Below are 25,120 nucleotides of genomic sequence, written 5' to 3'. Positions count from 1 at the left end.
AGTCGGGGTGCACACAGCACGAAGGCGGGCGTGAAGCTCGGCGACGCCGCCCGGGTGACCCGCGCCAGGGCCAAGACGGGCCCGGCCATGCCCGGGGCGGCCTCTCCTCCCGCGGCTCCCGCCCGGCTCGGCCCTCAGGGTCCCGCGGAGGCGGCTGCGCGGAGGCGCGGGGCTGAGGTGAGCGCGCATCCCGGGGCCCTCACGGCCTCCTCCTGCGACCCTGCAGCGGGGTGCGGGGCCCTGTCCCGTCCCGCAGCCCAGCCCCGCGTGGGGGACGGTGAGGGAGGCTGAGAGGAGAGGGGGGAGCTGTGTGCGCTGAGGGCACAGCAAGTGCAGGGCAGAGTGGACGGGGGGGTTGTGCCTGAAGTGCCCACGCGCGTCTGGGTGCGGAGGATTGAAGCGAAGCTCAGAGGCGGGCGGGAGGACGCCACGGCCTGGTCGGGGGTTGCCGGCTGCGGGATCCCCCAGAGGGCTGGGGCTGCGGCGGGCCCGGTGGAGTGCTGGAGGCTCCCTCTGGGTGCCAGGTGCCAAGCTCCTGGGTGAGTCCGGAGAGATCCCTGAGATACGGAGCAGGAAGGGGCAGCGCCGGGTGAGTGAAGCCGGGGCCTGGAGGTGTGAAGGAGGTAGCCGTTGCCCAGTGGGGTGCACATCCAGAGGAGTGTGAGCCGAGGGTGCTGGGGCCCAGGTGCGGGGACCGAAGGGTGAGGCTTGAGCCCAGGTTCGGCTTTGTGTTGGAGGCACGATCAGGGGGACTGCAGTGGTGTTGCTTGGCGGGCAGGAGGGGGTCGTGCAGGGATGGCCCGGAGCTTAGGTGGCATTTACATGCTGTGCCCCCCACCCAGCTGCTGTTGCTGAGGGTGGTAACCGTGATTAATGGGACTGTGGCGAAAGAGCAGCCTGCACTGGCCTTAGGGCCTGGTGTCCACTCTGAACTGGGGAGCCCTGGAAGAGGCTGAGCGTGGGGAAGGTGGGTAAGGAGTAGAATTTCGGGTTCTCAGAATGACTGCTCTGGTTTCAATTCTGACAGGTTGGGGTGGCCCTTGAGGACATTGCCCTGTACTTCTCCAGGAAGGAATGGAGGCTCCTTGATGAGGGTCAGAGACGCCTGTACCTGAATGTGATGCAGGAGAACTTTGAACTTGTATCCTCGCTGGGTAAGACCCTGGCTCTCGCCAGTGACCTAGACTTGGCTTTGCATTTCCCATGCCCCTCTCCCCAGGGTGTGCTCTGTCCTTACTCGTGGTTGTGGGCACTGCTTGATTTCCCGTTTTCCGGGTCCTTACTGTCATTGGTAGGGCTGGTTTCACTGCCCTTTCCCTCCCTGCAATCACAATACATGCTTTTTGGGACTCATAGGGAAGGATGTGTGGTTGGTATCATCTATATTCTATATATTAATTCCTTTTTACATACAGGTACATGACTTTTTGAATGTGCTTAATTGTGCTTCAGCTATGTAAGATGTTTTGTTTGTTTCTTTTTACAAATTCACTGTATTGGTCACCTTTCGTTCAGAAAGTCTTAGTGTCTCTATTTTTCTAGCAGACTCAGATGCCAGTTATTAGTGTCAATTTAAGAAATACTCAAACCTGTAAAGAATTTTTGTGAGTTTATTTGAGCCAAACTGTCGAAAATTGCCAGGAAGCAAAATCTCAAGGCATTGAGATAATGCTGCAGAGAATGGCAGTTTGGCACCTTATTTTATACATTACAATCAAAAGAAAATGTAAGTTTGATACATGAAATTAAGTGGTGATAGATTAGGCAGTCGGGGGTGGGGGTGGGGGAAGCAAAGCTGGGAAACCTCTGAGATTGGATAAAAAGTAAAAGGATACATCTTAGGTGGGGACAGGGTAGTTAATAGTCAACAATTAGCAGGATAAAAATAACAATGAGAGGATTTGTAGTCTCTGCTGTGGTGCATTGGTTGTACCCTGAGGGGTCCAGAAAAAGGGAAGTTAGGAAGTTACCCTTACATTCCAACCTTGTGTTCTCATAGATGCAAAAGACAATTCATTGGCTCAGTTAAGGTAAAGATTGACTTGTCAGGGAAGATTCTAGCCTAGGACTTGACTACCTGCCGTAACCTGCTTTTTGTTAAAAAGTTTTAATCTCATACCATCTTTTGTGGTTACTTTTGGTGTCTGAATTTACAAGGTTACTACACAGGCGTTCCCTGAGCTTGTCAGGTTAGCATGTGGCACATTTTCATCCACACCAGTGTTTACCTAAAAAGTTTTTTGGTTTTTTCCCCCCATTACTTTTCAGAGAGAGTGGAAGGGAGAGAGAGAGAAACGTTGATGCAAGAGAGACACTTGATTGGTTGCCTCCCACATGTGCCCCAACTGGGGCCAGGATCGAGCCTGCAACTGAGATATATGCCCTTGATCTATTGAACCCGGGACCCTTCAGTCAGCAGGCTGACGCTCTAACTACTTTGCCAAACGGGCTGGGGCCTAAAAAGTTTTTGTTGTTGTTGTGTTTAATCCTCAACCAAGGATATTGTCCCCATTTATTTTTTTATTATTATTATTTTTTTTAATGGAGAGGGAGAAGAGAAAGAAGAGAGAGAGAGAGATCCACATGAGAAAGATTGGTCCTGACTGGGGCAGGGGTTGAACCTGCAACCAAAGTACTTGCCCTTGACCTGGAGTCGAATCAGAGACCCTTTGGTGGGCAGTCCAATGCACTAACCACTAGCCACACTGGCCAGGGCTATAAAGCATTTTTAATTCAGTTATGTAGAGCTTTTTCAGACAGTGCTATTGTGGTGTTATTAGCCTGGAGTATAGTGTTATCATATCTTTATTAATCACTAGGCACTCGAAATATTTGTATGACTTTCTTTCTGTGTCACATTGTTTGCTTTCTTTGTGGATATGAGCCGAATCCACAATATCTCCAAGTGATACGTTCATATCACTTAACTGGTATTTTCTCCTGTCTGGTAGATTGCCTTTTCTTTCTTTTTTTTTTAATACATGTTTATTGATTTCAGAGAGAGGAAGGGGGGGAGAGAGAGAGAGAGAGACAGAGAGACAAAAACATCAATGATGAGAGTCATTGATTGGCATTGGGGATCGAGCCCACAACCCAGGCATGTGCCTAGACCGGGAATCAAACCTGGATCTCCTATATCCTAGGTCTATGCTCAACTGCTGAGACATGCCGGCCGGGTCATTTCATTTTGTTAATTGCTCTTTTGATGTGAACAAGCTTTTTCATTTGTTGTCGTCCAGACTGTTTATTTTTATTTTTTGACCTGGTGGTCAGTGTCACATCCAGAAAATTCTAAAACAGATCACCAAAGCTTTTTCTCTAGGTTGCCTTGAAGGAGTTTTAAGTTTTAGAATTTTCATTTAATTCTTTCATGCAGTTTGAGTTAAATTTTATCAGTGGTGTCCAGTTTTGTTGTTTTACAAGTGAATATTCATTTTTACCAGCACCATTCATTGAAGAAACTATCTTTCCTTTCTTATGTGTCTTGTGTTAGCAAATACTGCTGAGAACATACTGATTTTTTTTTTTTCTTTCCTGGGGTAGTTTGTGGCCAAGGGGATTTTTTTTGGAATTCATGCTGACAACTCTATAGTGTCATTTGATGTGTTAACTGTGGGATGTTCGTAGATGTTGCAGGGGCTTCTGTGGTTTCTAAAAACAAAAATTTCCAGTGTTTATTATAGAACAGGCCACAAGGGTCAAAGTTACTGCCGGCACAGTGGATGAGAGGTGACTGTGACCTTTGTTTTTGACCTGAGCTATCTTCAAAATATGTTTGGTGCCACACTCTTCCCAGACATCCTTTCTTTGCAGTTCTTCCTTTTTTGCTCTTCTCTATTGCTGTTTTTCTTCACTGGACTCTTACTCCCCTTGTGGTTATTTTTGTTCATCAATAGCTGTCCGGAAAAGGGATGAATACTTGTATCCCCTGTTCTCCCATCTTGCTGATGTCACTCACATAGATCTTTTTCTGGTGGTCTCCTTTGTGTTGCATTGTTCTACCACACTGCTGGCCATTCATCTCTTCAGTTTTTCTTTTAGGATTTATATCACCTGTACCCCATGTAATGGCTCAACTGGGATTTGCAGGGAAGAATCATTTGTGCATTACATCAGAAACATAACTCCATCCATGGAGAGTGGGCCCAGAGGCCATCTTGCCTTGTTGAAGGGCTATTGGAGAGGGATTGACACCAGGGCTTTAACCAGGAACCCATTTTGTTCAGCATTGGCAGTTTCTCACCCCATTCTACTTGTGCTTGCTTATCGTTGACACTTTGCCAACTACTCAGTTCTAATATTTATAATTTCTACTTGGATTCCCAGCCCATGGGTAATCTTTATCTTTCTAAACTTTGCACCTCAAACATTTCCCTTATAGGTTTCTCTTTACTGAACTCCTAACTTGGTCCATGCCTGCAGAGCTTTGTAGTGTTCATGTATCATTATAGTAATTTGAAGATCATGTGCTCTAATATAATAGATTTTTATGCGTTTGGGCACATTCAAATTATTCTACACAGACTCATGTCATCAGCAAAAAATGTCCTACAGAAAGCGATTTGTGGAGGAACAACTAGTGGACCCTGCCTCTCTTTTTTTGTGTTCCATCTTATGCTCATGTGCTTTCTTCGATTTGGTTTGCACCACTTGCTGCTGCCCTTTGGGGACCAAGTAACGTTATAGCAGTGATTTCTTAGTATCTCACTTGTCTTGAAAATCATCCCATAAAATGATGCCTACCTGTGACAAATGGATATTTCAGATGTGATTACCCCTTCCCTATAAGGTGAACAAGTTCTTCACCAGCATTTCCTTTTGTTCAGGTTGCTGCTGTGGAGCAGAGGATGTAGAGGCACCAACTGAACAGAATGGTGAACAGAATGGTTCTGTAAGAGTGTCACTGGCAAAGAATCCCAAGGTAGCTTTTTTCCCTCAGAAGAGCCACCCCTGCAGGAGTTGTGGACCAGTCTTGAAAGAGATTTTCCAGCTGACTGAACAGCAGGAAACACAGCACAGCCAGATACTCTTGAGTTGTGGGGCATGTGCAAAACAATTTTATTTCAGTGCAAAATTTTACCAGCACCAGGAACAGCATGTCAGAGAGAAGCCTCTCAGAGGTGTGGACAGAATCTCACTCACTAAGGGCTGCAATGTCAGTGTATCACAGAAGCCGTTTACCTGCAGGGAGGTTGGGCAAGACATGTTTACTGGGTCAGGACATCTGCAACAACTGTCTGCTCACACCAGGGACAGGCAAAATCGAATCATGGCATCTGGGGTGACTTTTCAAAGAAGAAATAATAATTACACCAGGAAAGAATATAAAAGAGCCATTGGCTGCATCCACACAGTTGTGCAGGATAAGGGTGTTCATACTGGAAAACAGTGTTTTGTGTGCCATGAATGTGGAAAATATTTTACTACTAGCAATGGCCTCTGTCATCATCAGAGATTTTGCACAAGAAAAAGGCCTTATGAGTGCAGTGACTGTGGGAAATCTTTTACCTATAGCAGTGCCCTCCATTATCATCAGAGAGTTCACACTGGAGAAAGGCCACATGAGTGCAGTGAATGTGGGAAATCTTTTACCAGGATCTATTACCTTCGTTGTCATCAGAGAGTTCACACTGGAGAAAGGCCTTATGATTGCAGTGACTGTGGGAAACCTTTTACCACTATCGTTGGCCTTCGTAATCATCACAGAATTCGCACAGGAGAAAGGCCTTATGAGTGCAGTCATTGTGGGAAATTTTTTACCAGTATCTATCACCTTCGTTGTCATCAGAGAGTTCACACTGGAGAAAGGCCTTATAAATGCATTGAATGTGGGAAAGCTTTTACCAGTAGCACTGGCCTCCGTTATCATCAGAGATTTCACACAGGAGAAAGGCCTTATAAATGCATTGAATGTGGGAAAGCTTTTACCTGTAGCAGTGGCCTCCGTTCTCATCAGAGAGTTCACACAGGAGAAAGGCCTTATGCATGCAATGAATGTGGGAGAGCTTTTGCCTGTAGCAGTGGCCTTCGTTATCATCAGAGAGTTCACGCTGGAGAAAGGCCTTTTAAGTGCAGTGAATGTGGGAAATCTTTTACCACTAGCAGTGGCCTCCATAATCATCAGAGTGTTCACACTGGAGAAAGGCCTTATAAGTGCAGTGAATGTGGGAAATCTTTTACCAGAATCAGTTCCCTTCGTTTTCATCAGATAGTTCACACTGGAGAAAAGCCTTATGAGTGCAGTCAATGTGGGAAATGTTTTACCAGAATCAGTTCCCTTCTTTATCATCACAGAGTTCACACTGGAGAAAAGCCTTATGCGTGCCCTGAATGTGGAAAATCTTTTACCGGCCGCACTGGCCTCCGTTATCATCAGAGATTTCACACTGGAGAAAAGCCTTATGAGTGCAATAAATGTGGGAAATGTTTTACCAGTAGAGAGGGCCTTTTACATCATCAGAGAGCTTACACTGGAGAAAGGCCTTTTGAGTGCCGTGAATGCAAGAAATCTTTTACCAGTAGCAATGGCCTTGTATGTCATCTGAGAGTTCACACTGGGGAAAGACCTTATGAGTGCTGTGAATGTGGGAAATCTTTTTCTAGGATCCATAGCCTTCATTATCATCAGAGAGTACACAAGACAAAGGACTTAGGAGTGTAGTTAATGTGGAAAATCTTTTAACCAAACTTTTAACCTCCCTCCACAAGAGTTTGCGTGGGAAGGAGGTCTCAGATTTGTAGGAAATATTCAGTATTTAAGTTGTCTTTTTTTTTTTTTATGCTGCCACAGTGTGTGATATATGTAATATTTGTGGTAGTGTTTTTTTTAATATGTTTTTATTGATTTCAGACAGTGAAAGGGTGAAGCAGAGAGAGAAACATCGGTCATCTGCCTCCTGCATACCCTATATGGGGGATCAAGCCTGCAACTGTGATCTCCAGGTTTATGGGTCAACACTCAACCACTTAGCCACACCGGCTGATAGTTCAGTCTTAACAATACTTTAGTAAACACTGAGGCCTCGTTTGTCTGAATTTAATCTCGTACATCCAAATATCACTAAGGGGCTTCCCCATAAGTTTATTTTATGTGGGAAGCATATTTGTCTATGTTGAATTTTCTGATTTACCCAGGTGTCTTAATAGATCTGTGTTATTGCATATTTTTGTTACATAAGCTATTTCACATGTACCACCTATAAGCTATCCAGATTGCATCAGTTACCATCCCATTGTGCTCAGAGAAGCTGGCTCTGTTCTCTGATTATTTGGAGAAAATTAGTAGCCTGTATTTTTAAGAGGTCTTTATTTCTTTTGCTCTAAGTAATTGGCCCATGGATCTGACTCTGTATTGTCCCCAGAGAACATCACCTGAGCTTAGCTAGCAGCTTGCAGAATACCTGCCTTTTTCAGAGACATGCTTTCCCTAGATGCCAGTGATGAAAATTTGAGTGTCCAAGTCACTCATGCAAGAACTGCCAGGCTCTTGACCATTAGGTTACTAAAATAATTCAGGACTTTTTTCTAAGTCATCTTTAATCTTGGGTGTTCTATTTACTGTGTTGGCTAGTTGATAAGGAGATCTGGGCTCTAAAAGCAGGAAGAGGTCAACAACTTTTGTGGGATCTCAAAGGTTCTCTGTCTCCTAGGAGATATGGTGCAGAAATTAGCTCAGCAGTTTTTGCCAAATTTCAATTGCTCCTATTTCTGTAGGAAAGACTATGGAGTCTGTAGTCCTCATGTGAAGCCTGTATGCTGTGAGACACAGATCACTCCAAAGAGGGAGTAGGTATGACTACTTCAAGTACGTTTGGGAGCAGCATGAATTTTTCGTGTGTATACAAAGGATGCAGTACTTTTGAAAGGAAGAGGATCTCTTGCGCAGGTCTTGCAAAGGGCCATGTACCCTAATTTCTGCAATTCCATGGGTTGTGGTCACTGGTTGTAGGACCACAGGGGTTAGGGGAAAGCATGACTGCAACAGAAACACTGGCCTAATACTTGCCAGAGGAGACTGAAGCCCACTAGATAAAATGTGCCTCTTCTCTGTGCACCCAGATATGTTTCTGAGAAGAAGACTGCAGGATCTGTGTGTACACTAATCAGAGTATCTCCAGGTTTGTTTATCTTCTGAGGATGTAGTCATTGTCATTGAATATAATCAAAAGGATTTATGGCCCTGATGGATTTAATCAAAAGGATTTATGGCTACTGATGCCCAGTAGCTCAGTTGGTCAGGGCATCATGTTGGTACACCAAGGTTGCAGGTTCAATCTGAAGTTGAGGCACATACAAGAATCAACCAGTGAATGTACAACTAAGTGGAACAAGTCCATGTTTCTCTCCCTCCCCCTCACTTTCAATTTAATAAATAACAATTTTTAAAGGTTTTGTGGGTTCCTGTAGCCTCTCAAAGGTTCAAGTCAGAGCCATTGGTGTCCTGGCAGAAAAAGAAAAACAAAAGAGTGCAGCCAGGGATGTGGTTTTTGTGTCCCAGCCAGCATTCCTGTTGGTTTGGGTAAACATCCTTCATTGTTACCAAACCTATTTTTAAAACTTATTTTTTGTTAATCCTCACGTGAGGATATTTTCTCCATTGATTTTTAGAGGGAGTGGGGGAGAGAGAGAGAAACATCTATTGGCTGCCTTCTGCACATCCCCTACCAGGGATCAAGCTCAAAACCGGGGCATGTGCCCTGACCTGGGAATCAAACCAGCAATTTCTAAATTTTGTATGATCAGAATAACAGTTTCTCTGCTTTCATTTACACTGCATAAGTATTTGGAGGTTTATTCATGATATGTTTGTAGCTTTTTTTTTTTTTTGGCCTGCAAATATTCTTGTCTTTGAATATATCACCATTATTTTACTTATTCAATTTAGTCACTTCTAACTTTTGATTATTTAAAGTTGGTGCATAATTTTCTATATGGACATAATGTTCATTTACCTTTGTTAATACCTCAGTGCATAGTCTGAGTCATTGGGTAGGTGCAAGCTAAATTTAGAGAGATTAGCAAATTATGATCTAAACTACTTTTTTGCATTTTCCCAGCAGTGTATGAGGGATTCAGTTCCTCCGCATCCTAGAGAAGTTTTGGGTTCGTCAGTCATTCTTTCTTTAAACTTTTATAATGTTGTCATGCTACCTCACTGTTGTTTGATTGTATTTTTCTTTTTCTTTTTTTTAAATATATCTTTATTATTGATTTCAGACAGAGGAAAGAAGAGGGGGAGAGAGAGGTAGAAACATCAATGATGAGAGAGTCATTGATCGAGCCCACAACCTGGGCATGTGCCCTGACCGGGAATCGAACCCTGATCACCTGGATCCCAGGTCGACGCTCAACCGCTGAGCCACGCCCGGCCAAGCATTTGATTGTATTTTTCTAAGGATTTATGGAGAGCCTTTTCTCAGATGTGTATTTGCTATCTCTGTGTCTTTGTTAAAACATCTGATCATATGTTCTGCCTAATCTGCTGTTTTTGGCAATTTAACAAAAAGACAGTGAAAGAACAGAGATGGGTGTTAGAATTTCACTCGTTTGGTGCTTTTTTTGCTTTGGAATAAAGGTTTTTTGTATTGGAAAAATATGTTCTAATTTCCTTACAATATTTTGTGCTATGCATAATGTAATGGACACTTCATTTTAATCTGCACTATTAACATTCTCCTTTACTTACAGAAGTCCAATCATTTGATAATACAGTAAGCTCTTGCTTTGTAGTGTTCTCTCATTTTCCTGGTCTCCTATCATGAGAGTTCTTGTGTTGGAACAGGGAGACCAGATGGCATCAGTATGGACAGGGTGATTTGGAGTCCCAAAGCCAGTCTAGAGCAGAATAGGATGGCAGTGTGCAGACTCCCCATGCCCTGTGACAGGCACCCTGGGTTTGAATTTCAGATTCTCAAATAGCATTGGGACTTGCAATGAAATAACCCCTTCCTCTGGTGTAGGCTTCAGTTTTCTCCTGCATAAAACAAATATAAGGCATGTCTCCATACCTGATCTGTTAGAGGAGGTCAAGAGCTGAAGTGTCCATTTGCAGTAAGGCAGCTGTGCGTGAAGCCTGCCTTGGCTCCAGCAACTCCAGCCTCTGCCTGCAGAGACATTTTGGACCAGGCACTTCTCACTCCATTGCCTACAAGCACCTTGGGTTTTGGGTCCCTTTGAGAAAGAAATGGGGCTTTTATCAACCTACTGACCCGCCTGCAGGGAGGCAGGTACTGTGGGCACTGAAGTCTCACTGGGGTCTCTACCCAAGAAGTCCCAGGTGACTCCTAGAACCTGCATCTCAGTTGGCTGAATGTGACTTGCAGGTGATGATGGTGCTTACATTGGCCTTTCAAGATCAATTAAATTAACATACTGGATACTGTTGCCAGGATTCCAGCATTACCTTTTGAGCATTTTCTCTCTTAATTCTTACTACCACCTTGGAAGTGGAAACTAGTAACAAATTGCTGGAAATATCCAGGATTACTGAAGTGAAGTAGGTTCTCCAAGTTTACTGAACAGACAAGTCAGATTCAAGAGCTGCATTTTAACCCATGGTTCTGGCCCCAGAGCCAGAAACAATCTCTACCCCTGCTTGTGAAGCCCACTGGGGCAAGTACACTGTGAGGACCAGGGAGGCTCAGCTGAAGATGTTCTCATTTGTGCAATTATGAATTCTCCCCCATTTTCCCTGAAACATCAAAGCACTTATCCTCAGACACCCAGTGTTGAGGGGAAAGCTGTAATTTGTCAGATCCAGCAGTTTCTCCAGTGGAACCTTCTTTGAGACTTAGCTACAATTTGTATGCCTCCCCTTTGATCCCTGCACAGAGTGACCCTCGGGAGACCTCTGTAATTTGGGCTGAGTCTCTGCACCTTCACCCAGGTTTGGGGTGGCAGGCAGTGATCTCATCTACTGTGGCGAACTTGATGCCTCAGTTTGACTCTTTAGGAGATGTTCATAATTGGCACTGACATTCACCCTGCAGGCGAGGGGACAACTGGATGTGAATTCTGGACATAATATTCAAAAGCAGTGCTGGAGACCTACCGGATCCTGGTCTCAGTGGCGAATGCTCACCTCTTTCCCATGCAAAGGACCTGCTGCCCATGTGATTCTGTCTATATCCCTACTGGTTGTATGAAACACTGGCTCCCCCACAGTCTCCCTGAAGCACTGGCCATGTTATGGACCTTCGTTCTCCCTTCCAGGCTCCTGTGTCTGCATCATGGACTTTTGGGTTGGAACACAAGCTATCACCACAGTGCACAGCACACAGGGCCACAACCCAGATCCTTACTCTAGATTCCAGTTAGCAGGGAGATACAAGTACACTCTCCAAGTATCAGGACTGTTGCAGGCACCTTTCAAACTCTACTCATTGGATTCTACATTGTTTTTCTTTAGCTTTGAGATTTTTTAGGTGCCTGATTCTCGCTATTTGCATTTTACATTGTTTTATTAGCATGTTTTTGAAGAGTGTTCCCTTTTACTAAATGCAGCAGAAAGTTAACACCCACGTTCATCAAAGTCATGTTAGTAAAATAATACAGATACCATTTGTAACTCATGGTAAAAAATGTATATCCAACATTTGCTATAAAGACACTAAAATTCACTCAAACACTTGATAAAACAGTCTTCGTACTCTTAAGTTCATGGGGAGCCAAGCTTTTAGAGTGAAAATCAGAAGGCCCACTGTGTTCCCACAGTGATGAGAGCAAGACTACTTTAGACAGGTGTAGAGGAAACACGGAGGGGAGATGATAGGCAGCCCTAAAGCAGGTGGGTGTGGTTGCACCATGCGTTTTAGTTCCTCAGAATATATCCCATCTGGCTCTCTGTCGATATTTGTGTTCCAACCCCAGAAAATATTTGTTCTCTTCAACATTTCTTAATGTATTTTTAAGATATCGCTTATTTTTTCTAAGGATATAACATGTATCTGGGAATGTGGTTACATAGTAAATTTACATTTGCTACCAGGATGGCTACAATACTGGCTTCCATGAAGGTGTTGAAAGTGGGCACCTGGTTGATTATGTAATCTCAGGATGTGATAAATCCTATGAAGAAAACTAGTGCATAGTAATGGATAGTAATTTGTTGTAAGATATAGATATGTCTTCAGTAATGTATAGGTTGTAATTGGTGGTAGTGGTGGGTGGGGTTATTGCCCCTTTTAGTACTTTCTAAATATAATTTGAACCAAGACTTAGGTACTGAGTGGTGTCACCCGTCCTAATATTTGTATCAAGAGAACATTCCAGGGCTGTTTCTTTTCCTTTTTTAATGTTTAATTTTTAAAAATCTTGTTAATTACAGCTGATATACAGCATTATATTAATTTCAGACGTACGATGTAGTGATTAGGCATGTATATAACTAACAATGATCATGAGGTAAGTCCAGAACAGAGCTGCTTATAATCCTTGTCTGACAGGCTTCCTGCCTCAGAAACTTAAAGAAATGAAAATTCCCAAGTGGCATCTCACACGCCCCGAACCAGAAGCACCTGTTCTGGGCTGGGGTCCAGGCCTAGGGGTTATGCCCCGAATCCCGCGTTACGGCCCCGCCGCCACCCTGACACTGTACCCTGCAAGGGGATGGACTCAGGGGCCCTGGCCGTGGATTTCGGACTTTCACTTCCCTCGCTTGACGGGCCTTTTCCCGAGTCCCCGCCCCCAGTGAAAACAGGATCCTCCCACACGCTCTCTCCTAGTTGGTAACGGCCAGCCTCACACTACCCGTTTCTGGAAATCTTTTTATTCCTAAAATAAAAACCAACGCTTCAGGCCACTTACTTTCCCGCCAGAGCTATGGGCGGGTGTCCGTCGGCCAGATGGTTACTGTGGCCCTTTCTAGCTGTGCCTGTCCGTCCGAGTTCCGCGGCGATAGTGCTTCTCTGCCCAGCCGGCTGAGAGTAACTTAGGTCGCACTGTGTGTGCACCGCGAAGCTCTGAAAGTTTACCTGTTTTTGGTATGAGTCGAAGTGCGGGAAACCGAGAAGATTTCAATAGCTTCTCCCCTCCCCTCCCGCCAGCCCCGGTGCTGGCCCCAAAGCCCGGCTCTGCCGTCCGTACGGCGGTCACGTGTCCCAACATGGCGGCCCCCATGCCCGCGCCGCGAGACGGGCGCGGACATATTGCCGCCAAACACCGGAAATTCTCGGCGTTTCTTCCCACGCCTGAGATCCTCCTCGGCCACTGTAGAGGGAGCAGGACCTGTGCAGAACTTGAAGCGGTTCGCGGAAATACCACGTCTGCGCCCGACTGGTGGGTGTGGGGAAAACTCAGGTGAGTGTGTGGTCTTGTGCCCAGAAGTTTCTTCGGCCCAGTAAAAGTTTTGTTTCTCTCGGTGACGAGTGGGCGTGCTGGTGTGCGGAGCGTGGGACGGTCCCGGGGCCGCGGGGGGGGCAGCCGCGCCCGGGCGGAGCTAGTTAATGGGACCTGCTGGAAGCCGGACTAGAGGCACTGAGGGGAACGGGGCGCGCGTGTGCGAGGTCGCGGGGGCCCGGGGCCCGGGGCGCAGCTGAGGCGTCTGTGGAGGTGACGCCCTTGTCCCGACTGTCCGGGTGCGGGGTCCTGCGGGTCACCCCACTTGCAGGGGGCGCGCGTGGCATTTAAGGTGACCGCGGCGTGGGGTTCAGGTCGGGGGTGTAACAGGCGGCGAGAGGCGCCGGGCCGGCGGGGTCGCGGGGCGCCCGCTCGGGTTTCCCGTGAACCAGGAGGTGTGACCGGGGTCCGGTCCCGCAGGATCGTGGGGGCGGAGTTGGGGCGCCCGGGCCCCGGGCTTGGTGAAGGCCGAGGCCTCGGCGGCGTCTGGACGGAGGCAGCGGGGCCCAGGGCGCTAGTTCCAGCCCCTCCGTTTTCACCTGTCACCCAGCAGCTCTCCACCCACGGAGCCGGGACTAGACCAGCAGCGCCCGTTGTCACGTGTCCTCTGTGACACCCTTGTCGCTGCGAAGGCAGAATTGGGTCGTTGTGACAGAGACGGTTTGGTCTGCAGACGGGAACATGTCCATCTGTCTCTTTCAGAAAGTGTTTGCCAGCGCCTGCTCTCAGCTCTTAGTATGTAGGTAGCAGGGACATATTGCTTATTTGCCCGACATACGTTCATAGGTATTTCTTTGCGGAGGGAATCGCCTTTTTACTTAATATCCATCCCTCTGCAGGGTGACCCGAATCCCAGGGTATTAGGAAGCCCTGGCCCGTCTTAGTCAACCGTGCTGGTTCCAGCTCCCATCGCTAGTGATTGAGCTTCTATGGAATGAGCGTAGGTACATGGTGCAGTTCTAACCAGCTATATATGTGAACATCTAGTAGTCGGTTCTGGGAGAGAATATTCTTTTTTAAATACATAATTCCTTGAGTTTGAAGGGGAGCAGCTTGCCACCCTAAAATATGTCTCTTTGGGACACTGGTCATTTTAGGCAGGTCAGTTTGAAGAAACTGCAGCCCTGGGAGAAAACCTAGTAGAAGTTACCCATTGTGAAGAACATTTACATTTGTATGGGCAGGTTCATCTGTAAGGGTGTCTCTGTCACTATACCATACCTACCTTAAGTCAGTGGAGGAAGCAAGACTTATATGTGCACAATAACCTTACCCATGTTTACTGTGCTTTTCCTGGTAACCTCTCATAACTTACTTTTCAGCCCCCACATGGTTTGCTTTGGCTGAAGGTCGTATTTCAAGTGATGTCTTCTGCCAGTTTGGCCCATTACTCCATTTTCCTGGGTTGCTTCTATGTATACAGGAGGTATGCATAGTATTAACCTTTTTTTATTGTTTTCCCGTTATTCTGTGTTATATCAATTTAATTATTAGGCCAGCCAAAGTACCTAGAAAAGAAGGAAAAATTGTTTTGCCCCTACAATATCATTCCCCTCATCTTTTTTCACAGTCACTGCACAAAACTCCAGAGAATAAAGGAACTCCTCCAGCACATTTAGAACCTAAATATTTAATGGCCTGAACTGTAATTACTTCCAGGAGACCAAATAAAAGAATACCATATATACTGTGGACACCGTGATTAGGAGCAAGTTAGCAATGGATACTAGGAGAAATGTACCACTCATTGAATTTTCTCCTAATCTACAGGTTGTAACTCCCCGTGTGGACCTAAAAGGAACCACATACTAAACCTGACAGGCTCAGGGGAGGCCTGCATGGTAGGCCTTACGAACTCAGCACCAGAAAACCACATTGGATATCCTGAAATTAAATTCTACTAACTGAAGGTGAGTCTAGGGAGGTAGTCGTGTCCTAGACTAGTCTCTTCCTTGACAAAGGTCCTTCTTTAACTTAACCGACCCTGTCAATTGTCTTTTTGTATCTAGGATGACATGACTTTGAAATGTTGGGGTAAGTTCTTTTTTTTCCAGACTCCTCAGGGCACAATCTCCCACCAGAGCAAGAGGCCACAGAGTCCCCTCAGTGTTGTTGTTATCATGTTAATTGTTAAGTTTAATTATCCTATTTCCACTGCTGGAGAAGTCTGTGTCTATTTGTTTTACTTTTAATCCAGTCCCAGAGATGTCCCCACTTTGCTTTCTTCCCCTTCCCTAATCTATCACCAGGGGATTTTATGTAACCCTTTTGTGTCTTCTTTGATTCTAATGTATAAAATTAGGTGTAAAATTGCCATTCTCTAAAGCATTTTCTTAATTCATTGTTATTTTGCTTTCAGGCACTCATCAGTTTGGCTCAAATAAACTCATAAAAATTCTCTACAGGTTTGGACTTATCTTATGATGACACCAGGAACCAGTGAATCATGTGAAGCAGGAGAAGCTGCAGGGTTGAGTATCAGCATTTCCGGGGACACATCTGACTGAAGAGAGATTTCTGAACAGAAATTTAGAGCAGTCCCAGAGCACACAAGACAGAGCCTCCCTGATCCCACCTTTTTTTCAGAGAACAAAAGAAAATGCCACAGGCTCAGGTGATTGGCTCTATTTTATCGTTTACTTTCTTCAGTATTGGATTTGTAAATGCCTATAAAGGACCACCTTCGTGAATCTGGAAAGTATACGTGTATATTTGTTTTCTCTCTCAAATACATGAATTTGAATATTTGAAAGGTGTTTTTCAGTTAAAAAGAACATTTAACTTTTTCCGATCATATTAACATCTAATTGGATGAATGCATGGATGACTGAATGTACAATTACAAGTAGTATTTTACTAGGCATGTGATTATTTAAATATAGGCATGTGATTATTTAAAATAGCCCGGCTGGCCTGGCTTAGCGGTTGAGCATTGACCTAGGATCCAGGGGATCAAGGTTCAATTCCCTGTCAGGGCACATGCCTGGGTTGTGGGCTTCATCCCCAGCAGGGGACATGCAAGAGGCAGGCAATCAATGACTCTCATCATTGATGTTTCTATCTCTCTCTCCCTCTCTCTGATATCAGTAAAGATATTTTTAAACAATAAATAATAAATAAAACCTCACTTGCTATATAGATGCTGCCTATAAAGTGAAAATGAGTAGATAAACTAACATTTCTTTCATATTACTTAAAGGACATCACATCATTAAACAACATGGAGTTGTTGCAGGAACCCCTGACGTTTCACGATGTGGCTGTGGACTTCACCTGGGGGGAATGGCAGCTCCTGGACTCGGAGCAGAAGAACCTGTACAGGGACGTGATGTTGGAGAACTACAGCAACCTGGTGTCAGTGGGTGAGGACAGCTCCCCTGTGTCACTCAGACACTGCCCTGTTAGTGACCTTTCCTTTATAAGCTACTTAACTCTTCAGAATAACTACAGTTCTTTAAAGTGGTAGAATCTCAGATCCTTCTCTTGCCTGAGACAAGAGAGTATAATGTTCTCTCTCCTGATAGAAAAGTCATTGTGTTACAGATGTGAAAGCTGTTCACTCTCCCTTGACTGATCCCAGCCCAATTCAGTATGTATGTAAATCTTCTGTCATGTTTCTCGAGCAGGGTATCAAGCCAGCAAACCAGATGCGCTCTCCAAGTTGGAACGAGGACTAGAACCATGGAAAGTACAGGATGAGCTCCACAATTTAATCTGTCAAGGTGAGTGGGTGAGAACCAGCAAGATGGGCGGCCAGGAAGTCAAATTCTAGTCAGAGAAGGCGTCAGCTGTGGCAGTGAATGAGGAGACTCACAGCACCCCTTCACGTACATGAACCCTATTTCTTTGTAGAAGTTTAGAGGATAGTATACCCTGGTGTTTTCTGAGCTCTGACCCTGTTTGTTTTATCTACATCTTGATTTTGTTTGTGTAGTTTTCTTTGCCCTAGAATCCTCAGATTTTTCTTTTTCCCCTATCACAGTTTCTGGGCCTGTGTTATCACCTCTCTTGCTATGAAATTCCCCTTTTCAGGTCTCTGTAAAGACAGAACTTTGAATTCATCACTTTTACTACTGGGCCTCCCTGTCTTGTTAGGAAATAGTGATTTTCCTCCATAACATCGAACCCCACTTTAGATGCTGTTTTCCCATGATAACCTGGTTTTCATGGCACATTTATGGTGTTTCCCCCCCCATCTCCAAAAGGTTCTTTATACTCAGTTCTCATCAGTCTTAAAATTTTCCTCAATTCCTATGAGTTAACCTCTTTCTGGTCTGTAAAATGGACTCACAAATTGACTTCTCTCTCGATATTGTGTAACGTACACTTTCTTCCTGTATATCTTACTCATGGTCAAGGCAGCTTCTTATTTTGTGTGTGAGAGCAGGAATCATCTTCCCTTTATTCTTTTTAAATTTAGTTTCTCTTTCCACACTGGACGTTTTAAATTCTATCTGTCCTGGCACCACCTGGGATGTTCCCCAAATGCTGAGCTCTCTTCTTAAAGGTCTCTACTCTTTCATTTGATGAACCAGAAAAGATCTTAAAAAAGTTCTACATGAGTCTGAATCTAAATTACATCATATCTTATATCTGCTTCAAATAACTTCCTAGTTTTCCTAATTCAGATTTTTGTTTATTCTAAGATATTGCTGCATTCATTCATTCATTCATTCATCCATTTCTTTTTTAAAAATTTTATTATTGAGAGAGATTGATTTGTTGTTCTACCTATTCATGCATTTATTGGTTGATTTTCATAAGTGACCTGAGTAGGAAAGTGCAACCTTCACGTATCGGGATGATGCTTCAAAGAAGTGAGCTATTTAGCCATGGCTGCATTCATTTCCTTAAAGCTTTGTTTTCACATCATAGTTCTAATGGTGTTACTTAGATTTAATTCACGTTCCATACAATTTATATTATATAATTCACTGGTTTATAGTATATTGCTATAGTTGTGCAACAACCATCACCACAATCAATTTCAGAACATTTTATATTTACACATTCTTTTTTGTTTTTAAATATATTTATTGATTTTTTGAGAGAAGAAAGGGGGCAAAGAGAGAGGGAAAAACATCAAATTGCCTCCTGCATGTGCCTCGACCAGGACTCAAACCAGTGACCCTTTGATGTGAGGGCCAGAGCTCCACTCAACTGAGCCACACTGGCCAGGATTATTTACATATTCCTATAGGGGCCTTGATTCTTACAGCTTTTTACCACGTTTCAAAATTGGAAGGAGTGAATTATCCAACTTTGTTCTTTTTCAAGATGATTTTGATTTTTGGCACCTTCAATTTTCATATGTATTTTAGAATCAGCTTGTGAATTTCTGCAAAAAAATGCAGCTAGGATCTTGGTAGGGATTACATGGAATCTTTATCTCGATTGGGTAGTAATTCCATCTTAACCATATTAAACATCCTGATCCATGATCATTGGGTATTTTTCTATCTAATTCGGTCTTTACTTTCTTCCAACCATGTATTATAAGTTTCAGAATAAAAGTTTTACAGTTTCCTTTCTTAAATTTATTCCTAAGTATGATATTCTCTTTTATTATTTAGTAAATGTTGTTTCCTTGATTGTATTTTCAGATTATTCATTGCTAGGATATAAAAATAAAGTTGATTACTTTGTCATATCTTTTTTTTTTTAATCCTCACCTGAGAATATTTTTTCCATTGTTTTTCAGAGAGAGTAGAAGGGGGAGAGAGAGAAAATATCAATGTGTCACATCGATTGGTTGCCTCCTGCACAAGCCCCAACCAAGGCCAGGGATTGATTCTGAAACCAAGATATGTGCCCTTGGCCGGAATCAAACTCTGGACCCTTGAGTCCACAGGCCAGTGCTCTGACCACTGAACCATACCGGCCAGGGTACTTTCCCATCATATTCTGATGACGCTTGCTCCCAGGTAACCAAGTTTCCTGTCATATGGAACTGCAGTTTCTCTCTCAGTGATTTCTGTGATACGCTATCATCTAGCTTAGAAAGCTTCTCTCATCTTCCTAAATGCTCCTTAATGAGTTCTGTACCTGTGATTGCCTCCTCCAATTGATGTGCTTGCTATATATTTTTAAAAAATATATCTTTATTAACTGCAGAGAGGGAGGGAGAGAGTTGAAACATCAGTGATGAGAGAATGGTCATTGATCAGTTTCCTTCTGCATGACCCCGACTGGGGATCCAGCCCCTAGCCTGGGCATGTGCCCTGGCTGGGAATTGAACCGCGATCTCCTGGATCCTAGGTCGATGCTCAACCACTGAGCCATCCCTTGCTGGGCTAAAAGTTGCATTTTGGTAACCTACTATTTTGAAGTTAACAGCAGTACAAAAAAAGTTTTAAAAAAAAAGTATCTTGTCTCTACTCTGCACATTACTTTCATTCTCAGTAGAAGTCCTATATAATCAATAATAAACATATCTTAGGGTAAATATTCCTGTAAGGAAAATTAAAGCCGCCAGTGGAACAGTGGGTGTTGATCCCAGAACTGTGCTTTTAGGAGTGGGAATGGCTCTTTGATATGGTTCCTTTGAGAACACAGATGAGGGATATGAGTTCCCTAGAATATTTGAAATGTGAGACTGTGGGAAATTCAAAGAGCTGAATCTGGAATGTGTTTGAGGAACTTCCAGGAAGTTTGGATAGTGAAATGAGCAGGAGAGAAATTTACTGCAGATAAGTACAATGTGGTGGCAGCTGGAAATTCTGAGACATAGATCACATATTCCCTCTTTAGGCCATTTAAGACCTTGCTTTCATGCCATTAAATTTGAGAAACCGGTAGAAGCTTTTGAGTAGAAGTGGCTTTATGTAACTAATTTGTAACCGGAGGCAAGTGATCAATGTTTATCTCTCACATTGATATTTCTCTGTCTGTGTCTCTCTCTTGCTCTCTCTCTCTTCCTCTCTAAAAAAAAATTCAATAGCCCTGACCAGGTGGCTCAGTTGGTTGGACCGTCATCCCATACACCAAAAAGGTTGTGGGTTTGATTCCTGGTCAGTACACATACCTTGGTTGTGGGTTCAGTCCCAGGTCCGGGTACATATGGGAGGCAACCAATCGCTGTTTCTCACCCCCTTTGATGTTTCTCTCCCTCTCTTTCTCTCCTCTCTTTCTCTAAAATCAATAAAAAAATATATCCTTGGGCAAGGATCTAAAAAAAATTGTTTTTAAATCAATAAATGTATTTAAAAAACAAATACTGCACATGAAAGCATTTTGTAAAAACAGTTTTATTTCAAGAAAAATTATGAGATTACAGAATGATTTACTATTCTCTCTTCTTTTCTAGAATTCAAGAGAGTTGGTGATCCTCTAAATTGTCACTTGCAAAGTCGAAGAATTCAGAAGAATGTGGGAAAATGCTGTGAACATATTTTGTTTGCAAATATTGTTTATCAGAGCGAAGTTCATTTCCTATTAAAGCAAAATCATGATATGTTTGAGATACATGAAAAACCTTTAAAACTGAATTTAAATTTTGAAAACCAAAATAGAAGTTGTAACTTATCTAACTCTGATGAGTTGAATGGAGATGGGACATGCATTCTGCATGCTAACAATAAACAAACTGAAATTAAACTTCCTGTCAATAAGCAAAACATCAATTCCTCGGTTAATAAGCAACAGAGAACTCACAACATAGAGAAAGCCCACATATGCCTTGAATGTGGGAAAGCCTTCATCAAGATGTCTCAGCTCACTGATCATTGGAGAGTTCATACTAGGGAGAAACGTTATGGATGCAGTCTTTGTGGAAAAGCCTTCACCAGAAAATCCAAGCTCACTAAACATCAGAGAATTCATACAAGACTGAAACAATATGAATGCACTGAATGTGAAAAAACCTTCCTCAAGAAATCACAGTTCAATATACATAAGAAAACTCACATGGGAGAGAAGCCGTATACATGTAGTGAATGCGGGAAAGTTTTCATAAAAAAGTGGCAGCTCATTTATCATCAGCAAACTCATACAGGAGAAAAACCCCATGGATGCAGTCTGTGTGGGAAGACCTTCTCTACAAAGTCTTATCTCACTAAACATCAGAAAACACATACAGGAGAGAAACCTTATATATGCAGTGAATGTGGAAAAGGCTTCATTGTGAAGTGTCGTCTGATTGCACATCATCGAACTCATACTGGAGAGAAACCATTTATATGCAAAGAATGTGGGAAAGGTTTCACTTTGATGAACAGTCTTACCACGCATGAGCGAACTCATACAGGAGAGAAACCCTATATATGTAATGAGTGTGGAAAAGGCTTCACCAGGAAGAGTCTTCTCATCAAACACCAGCGAACACATACAGGCGAGAAACAGTATGTATGTAGTGTATGTGGAAAAGGCTTCACCATGAAGAGTAATCTCACTGTACATCAGCGAACTCATACTTTAGAGAAACCGTTTATTTGCAATGAATGTGGGAAAGGCTTCACTGGGAAGAGTTATCTGATTGTACATCAACGAACTCACACAGGAGAGAAACCGTATGTATGCAGTGAATGTGGAAAAGGCTTCCCAGGAAAAATGCAGCTCATTTTACATCAACGGACTCATACAGGAGAGAGACCTTATATATGTAGTGAATGTGGGAAAGGTTTCAAAGCACACAGTCATCTCATCAGACATCTGCGAACACATACAAGAGAAAAACCCTTTGTGTGTAGTGTGTGTGGCAAAGGCTTCACTATGAAGACTAATCTCACTGTACATCAGCTAAGCCATACTTCAGAGAAACCTTATATATGCAATGAATGTGGGAAAGGCTTTGCTGTAAAGAGTCGTCTGATTGTACATCAGGGAATACACACAGGAGAGAAGCCCTATTTATGCAGTGTATGTGGAAAAGGTTTCCCAGCAAAGAGCAAGCTGATTGCACATCAACGGATTCATACAGGAGAGAAACCTTACATATGCAATGAATGTGGGAAAGGCTTCACAGAGAAATTTAACCTAATTAGACATCAGCGAAAACATACAGGAGAGAAACCTTTTGTAGTATATGTGGAAAAGGCTTCATGAACAGTCATCTCAGTGTACATCAGCACATTCATACAAGAGAGAAGTACACCTATGCAAGAAAAGTGGTATAAGCTAAATTGGGAAAAGTCATGCTCATTGCCCATTTGTTACTTCATATGTATAAAAACCATATATATGCAATGAATGTGGAAAAGGCTTCACCATGAACAGAACTCAAAGAATACATTAGCAAACTCATACTGGAGAAAAGCCATACCAATGACATAAATGTGGTGAAGGCTTTAGAAAAATGACATGCCTCCTCAACATCAGAGATTTCACTCAGGAAACATCTCTTTTTCTTGCACAGATTGTGGAAAATTCTCACTGAGCAAAAATGATCTCATTACCCATCAGAAAATTCACACAGGAGAGAAACCCTATAAGTGTCAAGAATTTCGGAATGTAGTCACTACAAATTCAGTATTCAATGTTAATGAAAGAAAACATACAGGAGAGAAGCCAGATGGGTGCAGCAGTTGTAGGAAAGCTTTTGTCCACTTGTCAGTCCTTGTTAAACATAAGAAAATTTACAGATACTTGCTTTGGGAAAGCCTGTTGGGAGTTGTAGGCCCTCAAGAAAATTGTATTGCAATGAAGTATGACTTAATGCAAATATTCTGGGACTGTGTTTACTGATCAATTATGTCATGTTTTCTATCAATAAAAACATTTACAAAACAAATGAGATACAAAATATTTTAGTACAATATTATTTGTCTAAAAAGTATTTATTGAGATAAACCCTATGAATGTGACAGATTTGGAAACCCTTTAGTGGGAAGTAAACCCTATGATCATCAGAGATCATGAGTAAATATTTCTAATTGTGGGAAAGCATCTGCCCAAAAAAAAACACCTCAATCTCAATTCACACTAGAAAATAGTTTTGTTTTGCAGAGTATATGGCGTAATTTGCAGTAATTTATGTTCCCTCAGCATTTGCCAGGAAGTCCATGTAGAAATAACTGATGAGCACATTCAATTTAGTGGTCTTTATCAAAACCTCAGATAACAACGAAGGAAGGAAACCTTGAATGAAAAAGCATTCTGTCACAAGTCTAAGCAGATAGTACACTTCACAGGCAGTTGGGGACAGGATATCTTCATGGTATTTCTAGTTGCCTTGCCATTGATTTAAGTTTTAAGTAGTAGCAGTTACTCTCATCATGGATCACATTTTAATATACACAACACAAAAGTGTTCTATGCCTGTTTCATTATGTAATTAACTTGCATTTCTTCAGTTCCATCTTAAAAAATAGGTTAATATACAAAATACCTGATTAGTACTCTTCAAAAAAATTGAGGACATAAAAGGAAAAAGACCAAGAATTAGTCACGGGACAGAAAATGTAGGGAACATGATTTCTAATTGCAGTATTGTATTTTGGGTTGACTCTTGGGACAGAAAAAAAAAAAATGGTAATGGAAAACTTGTGAAACTTGAGTAGAATCTATAGTTTAGTTGCATATTATACCAATGTTAATGTTTCAATTTGGTAAATGTACCATACTTATATATATAAGATATCCAGATGGTGGAAGTCAAATGAAGGTATATGTGAACTCTTTGTAGTAGTACCTTGTGACTTGTGTAAATATAAAATTTTTCCAAGGTAAAAATTTTATTAAAATAGCTCTTATCTATGTCAATTATATTTCAATAAAGCTGGAGGGGAAAAACAGGTATGGTCTAATTTTAATTTCTCAAACATGTTTCCATACTATAAAATGTGTATATATTTGTAATTAATACTAAGTGGCTGTAATAAAATCATGGGTGAAAGACTAGGGTGGTGACTAGAGTCACATAAAAGGTATGCATTAAGATGGAGTATACTTGGTGGTTCTCACTGGAGCACACTGGTGCCATTCACCACTCCCTTCTTTATCTCTCAAGGCATGTCTCTCTGTTTCTGACTATATGGCTATTCAGAGAAATCTATCATAATTTTTATCATCCCAGAAAGTTACACTAGAGAGCGCTGGTTGACATAATTTTATATTTCCAAGCACAGAAAAATAAAAAATTACATTTATTTGGAAAGTGAATGAAAGCAAAAATGACTAAGATGATTTTGTCACTGAAGGGATGGCAGTTATAAACTACAGTTGTCTCCTGTCCTGGCCAGGGAGCTCGGTTGATTAGAGCATCGTCCCGATATGCCAAGGCTGTGGGTTTGTTCTCCAGTCAGTACACATACAAAAATCAATGTTTTTCTCTCTCTACCTCACTTCTCTCTGAAAAATCTATTTTTAAAAATACAATTGTCTCTTTTATTATATGTGATTAGAGACTTTAACTGAATATAAATTTGGTAGAGCAGGAAAGAAAAAGGATCCTCAGAATAAATAGAATAAAAAGGATGACAACAATTTTAGTCTCAAGGAATGGAGAATATGGGAGATGGGAGGTGGGATCCTTGAGGGATATCCTGGAGAAGAGCCTTTGCATTTGACAGGACTATCACCCTTGAGAGCTGCCACCATTTAAAGATCCAGCTCCACTGTTACCTGCTGAAGTGAGACATGTACTTCGCCTTCATTTTTCCTTCTCTGTCTTTTGGGACTAGGCCTTTTGATCTCTCGATATCCACTATTCGGAGTACTTTGCCTTAATCTCAACTGTTCCATAGTTTTCCACTTATTCAAGTGATAAACAGTGAGTATTGCTCATCAGAATAGAAATGGAAATTTGCTTTGCCATGTGGTTGGTATTTTAGAATTCAATCTCAAATGC

At 42.6% G+C, this 25,120-nt stretch overlaps 1 protein-coding gene across 1 annotated transcript; it reads left to right on the top strand.

Annotated features, from left to right (window-relative positions):
- The first annotated feature begins 1,071 nt into the window (after positions 1-1,071).
- LOC308547622 (uncharacterized protein) lies at positions 1,072-23,952 on the top strand. Its single transcript, XM_081118293.1, is given in 5 exon segments — positions 1,072-1,154; positions 16,535-16,697; positions 16,962-17,057; positions 20,642-22,345; positions 22,348-23,952. Coding segments are annotated over 4 exon segments (2,043 nt in total). The 5' UTR covers positions 1,072-1,154; positions 16,535-16,555; the 3' UTR covers positions 22,449-23,952.
- Positions 23,953-25,120: the final 1,168 nt, after the last annotated feature.

The sequence above is a fragment of the Miniopterus schreibersii genome (assembly GCF_964146895.1).
Source record: "Miniopterus schreibersii genome assembly, chromosome: 18".
Classification (NCBI taxonomy): domain Eukaryota; kingdom Metazoa; phylum Chordata; class Mammalia; order Chiroptera; family Miniopteridae; genus Miniopterus; species Miniopterus schreibersii.
This window is presented reverse-complemented; position numbering and strand designations above follow the sequence as displayed.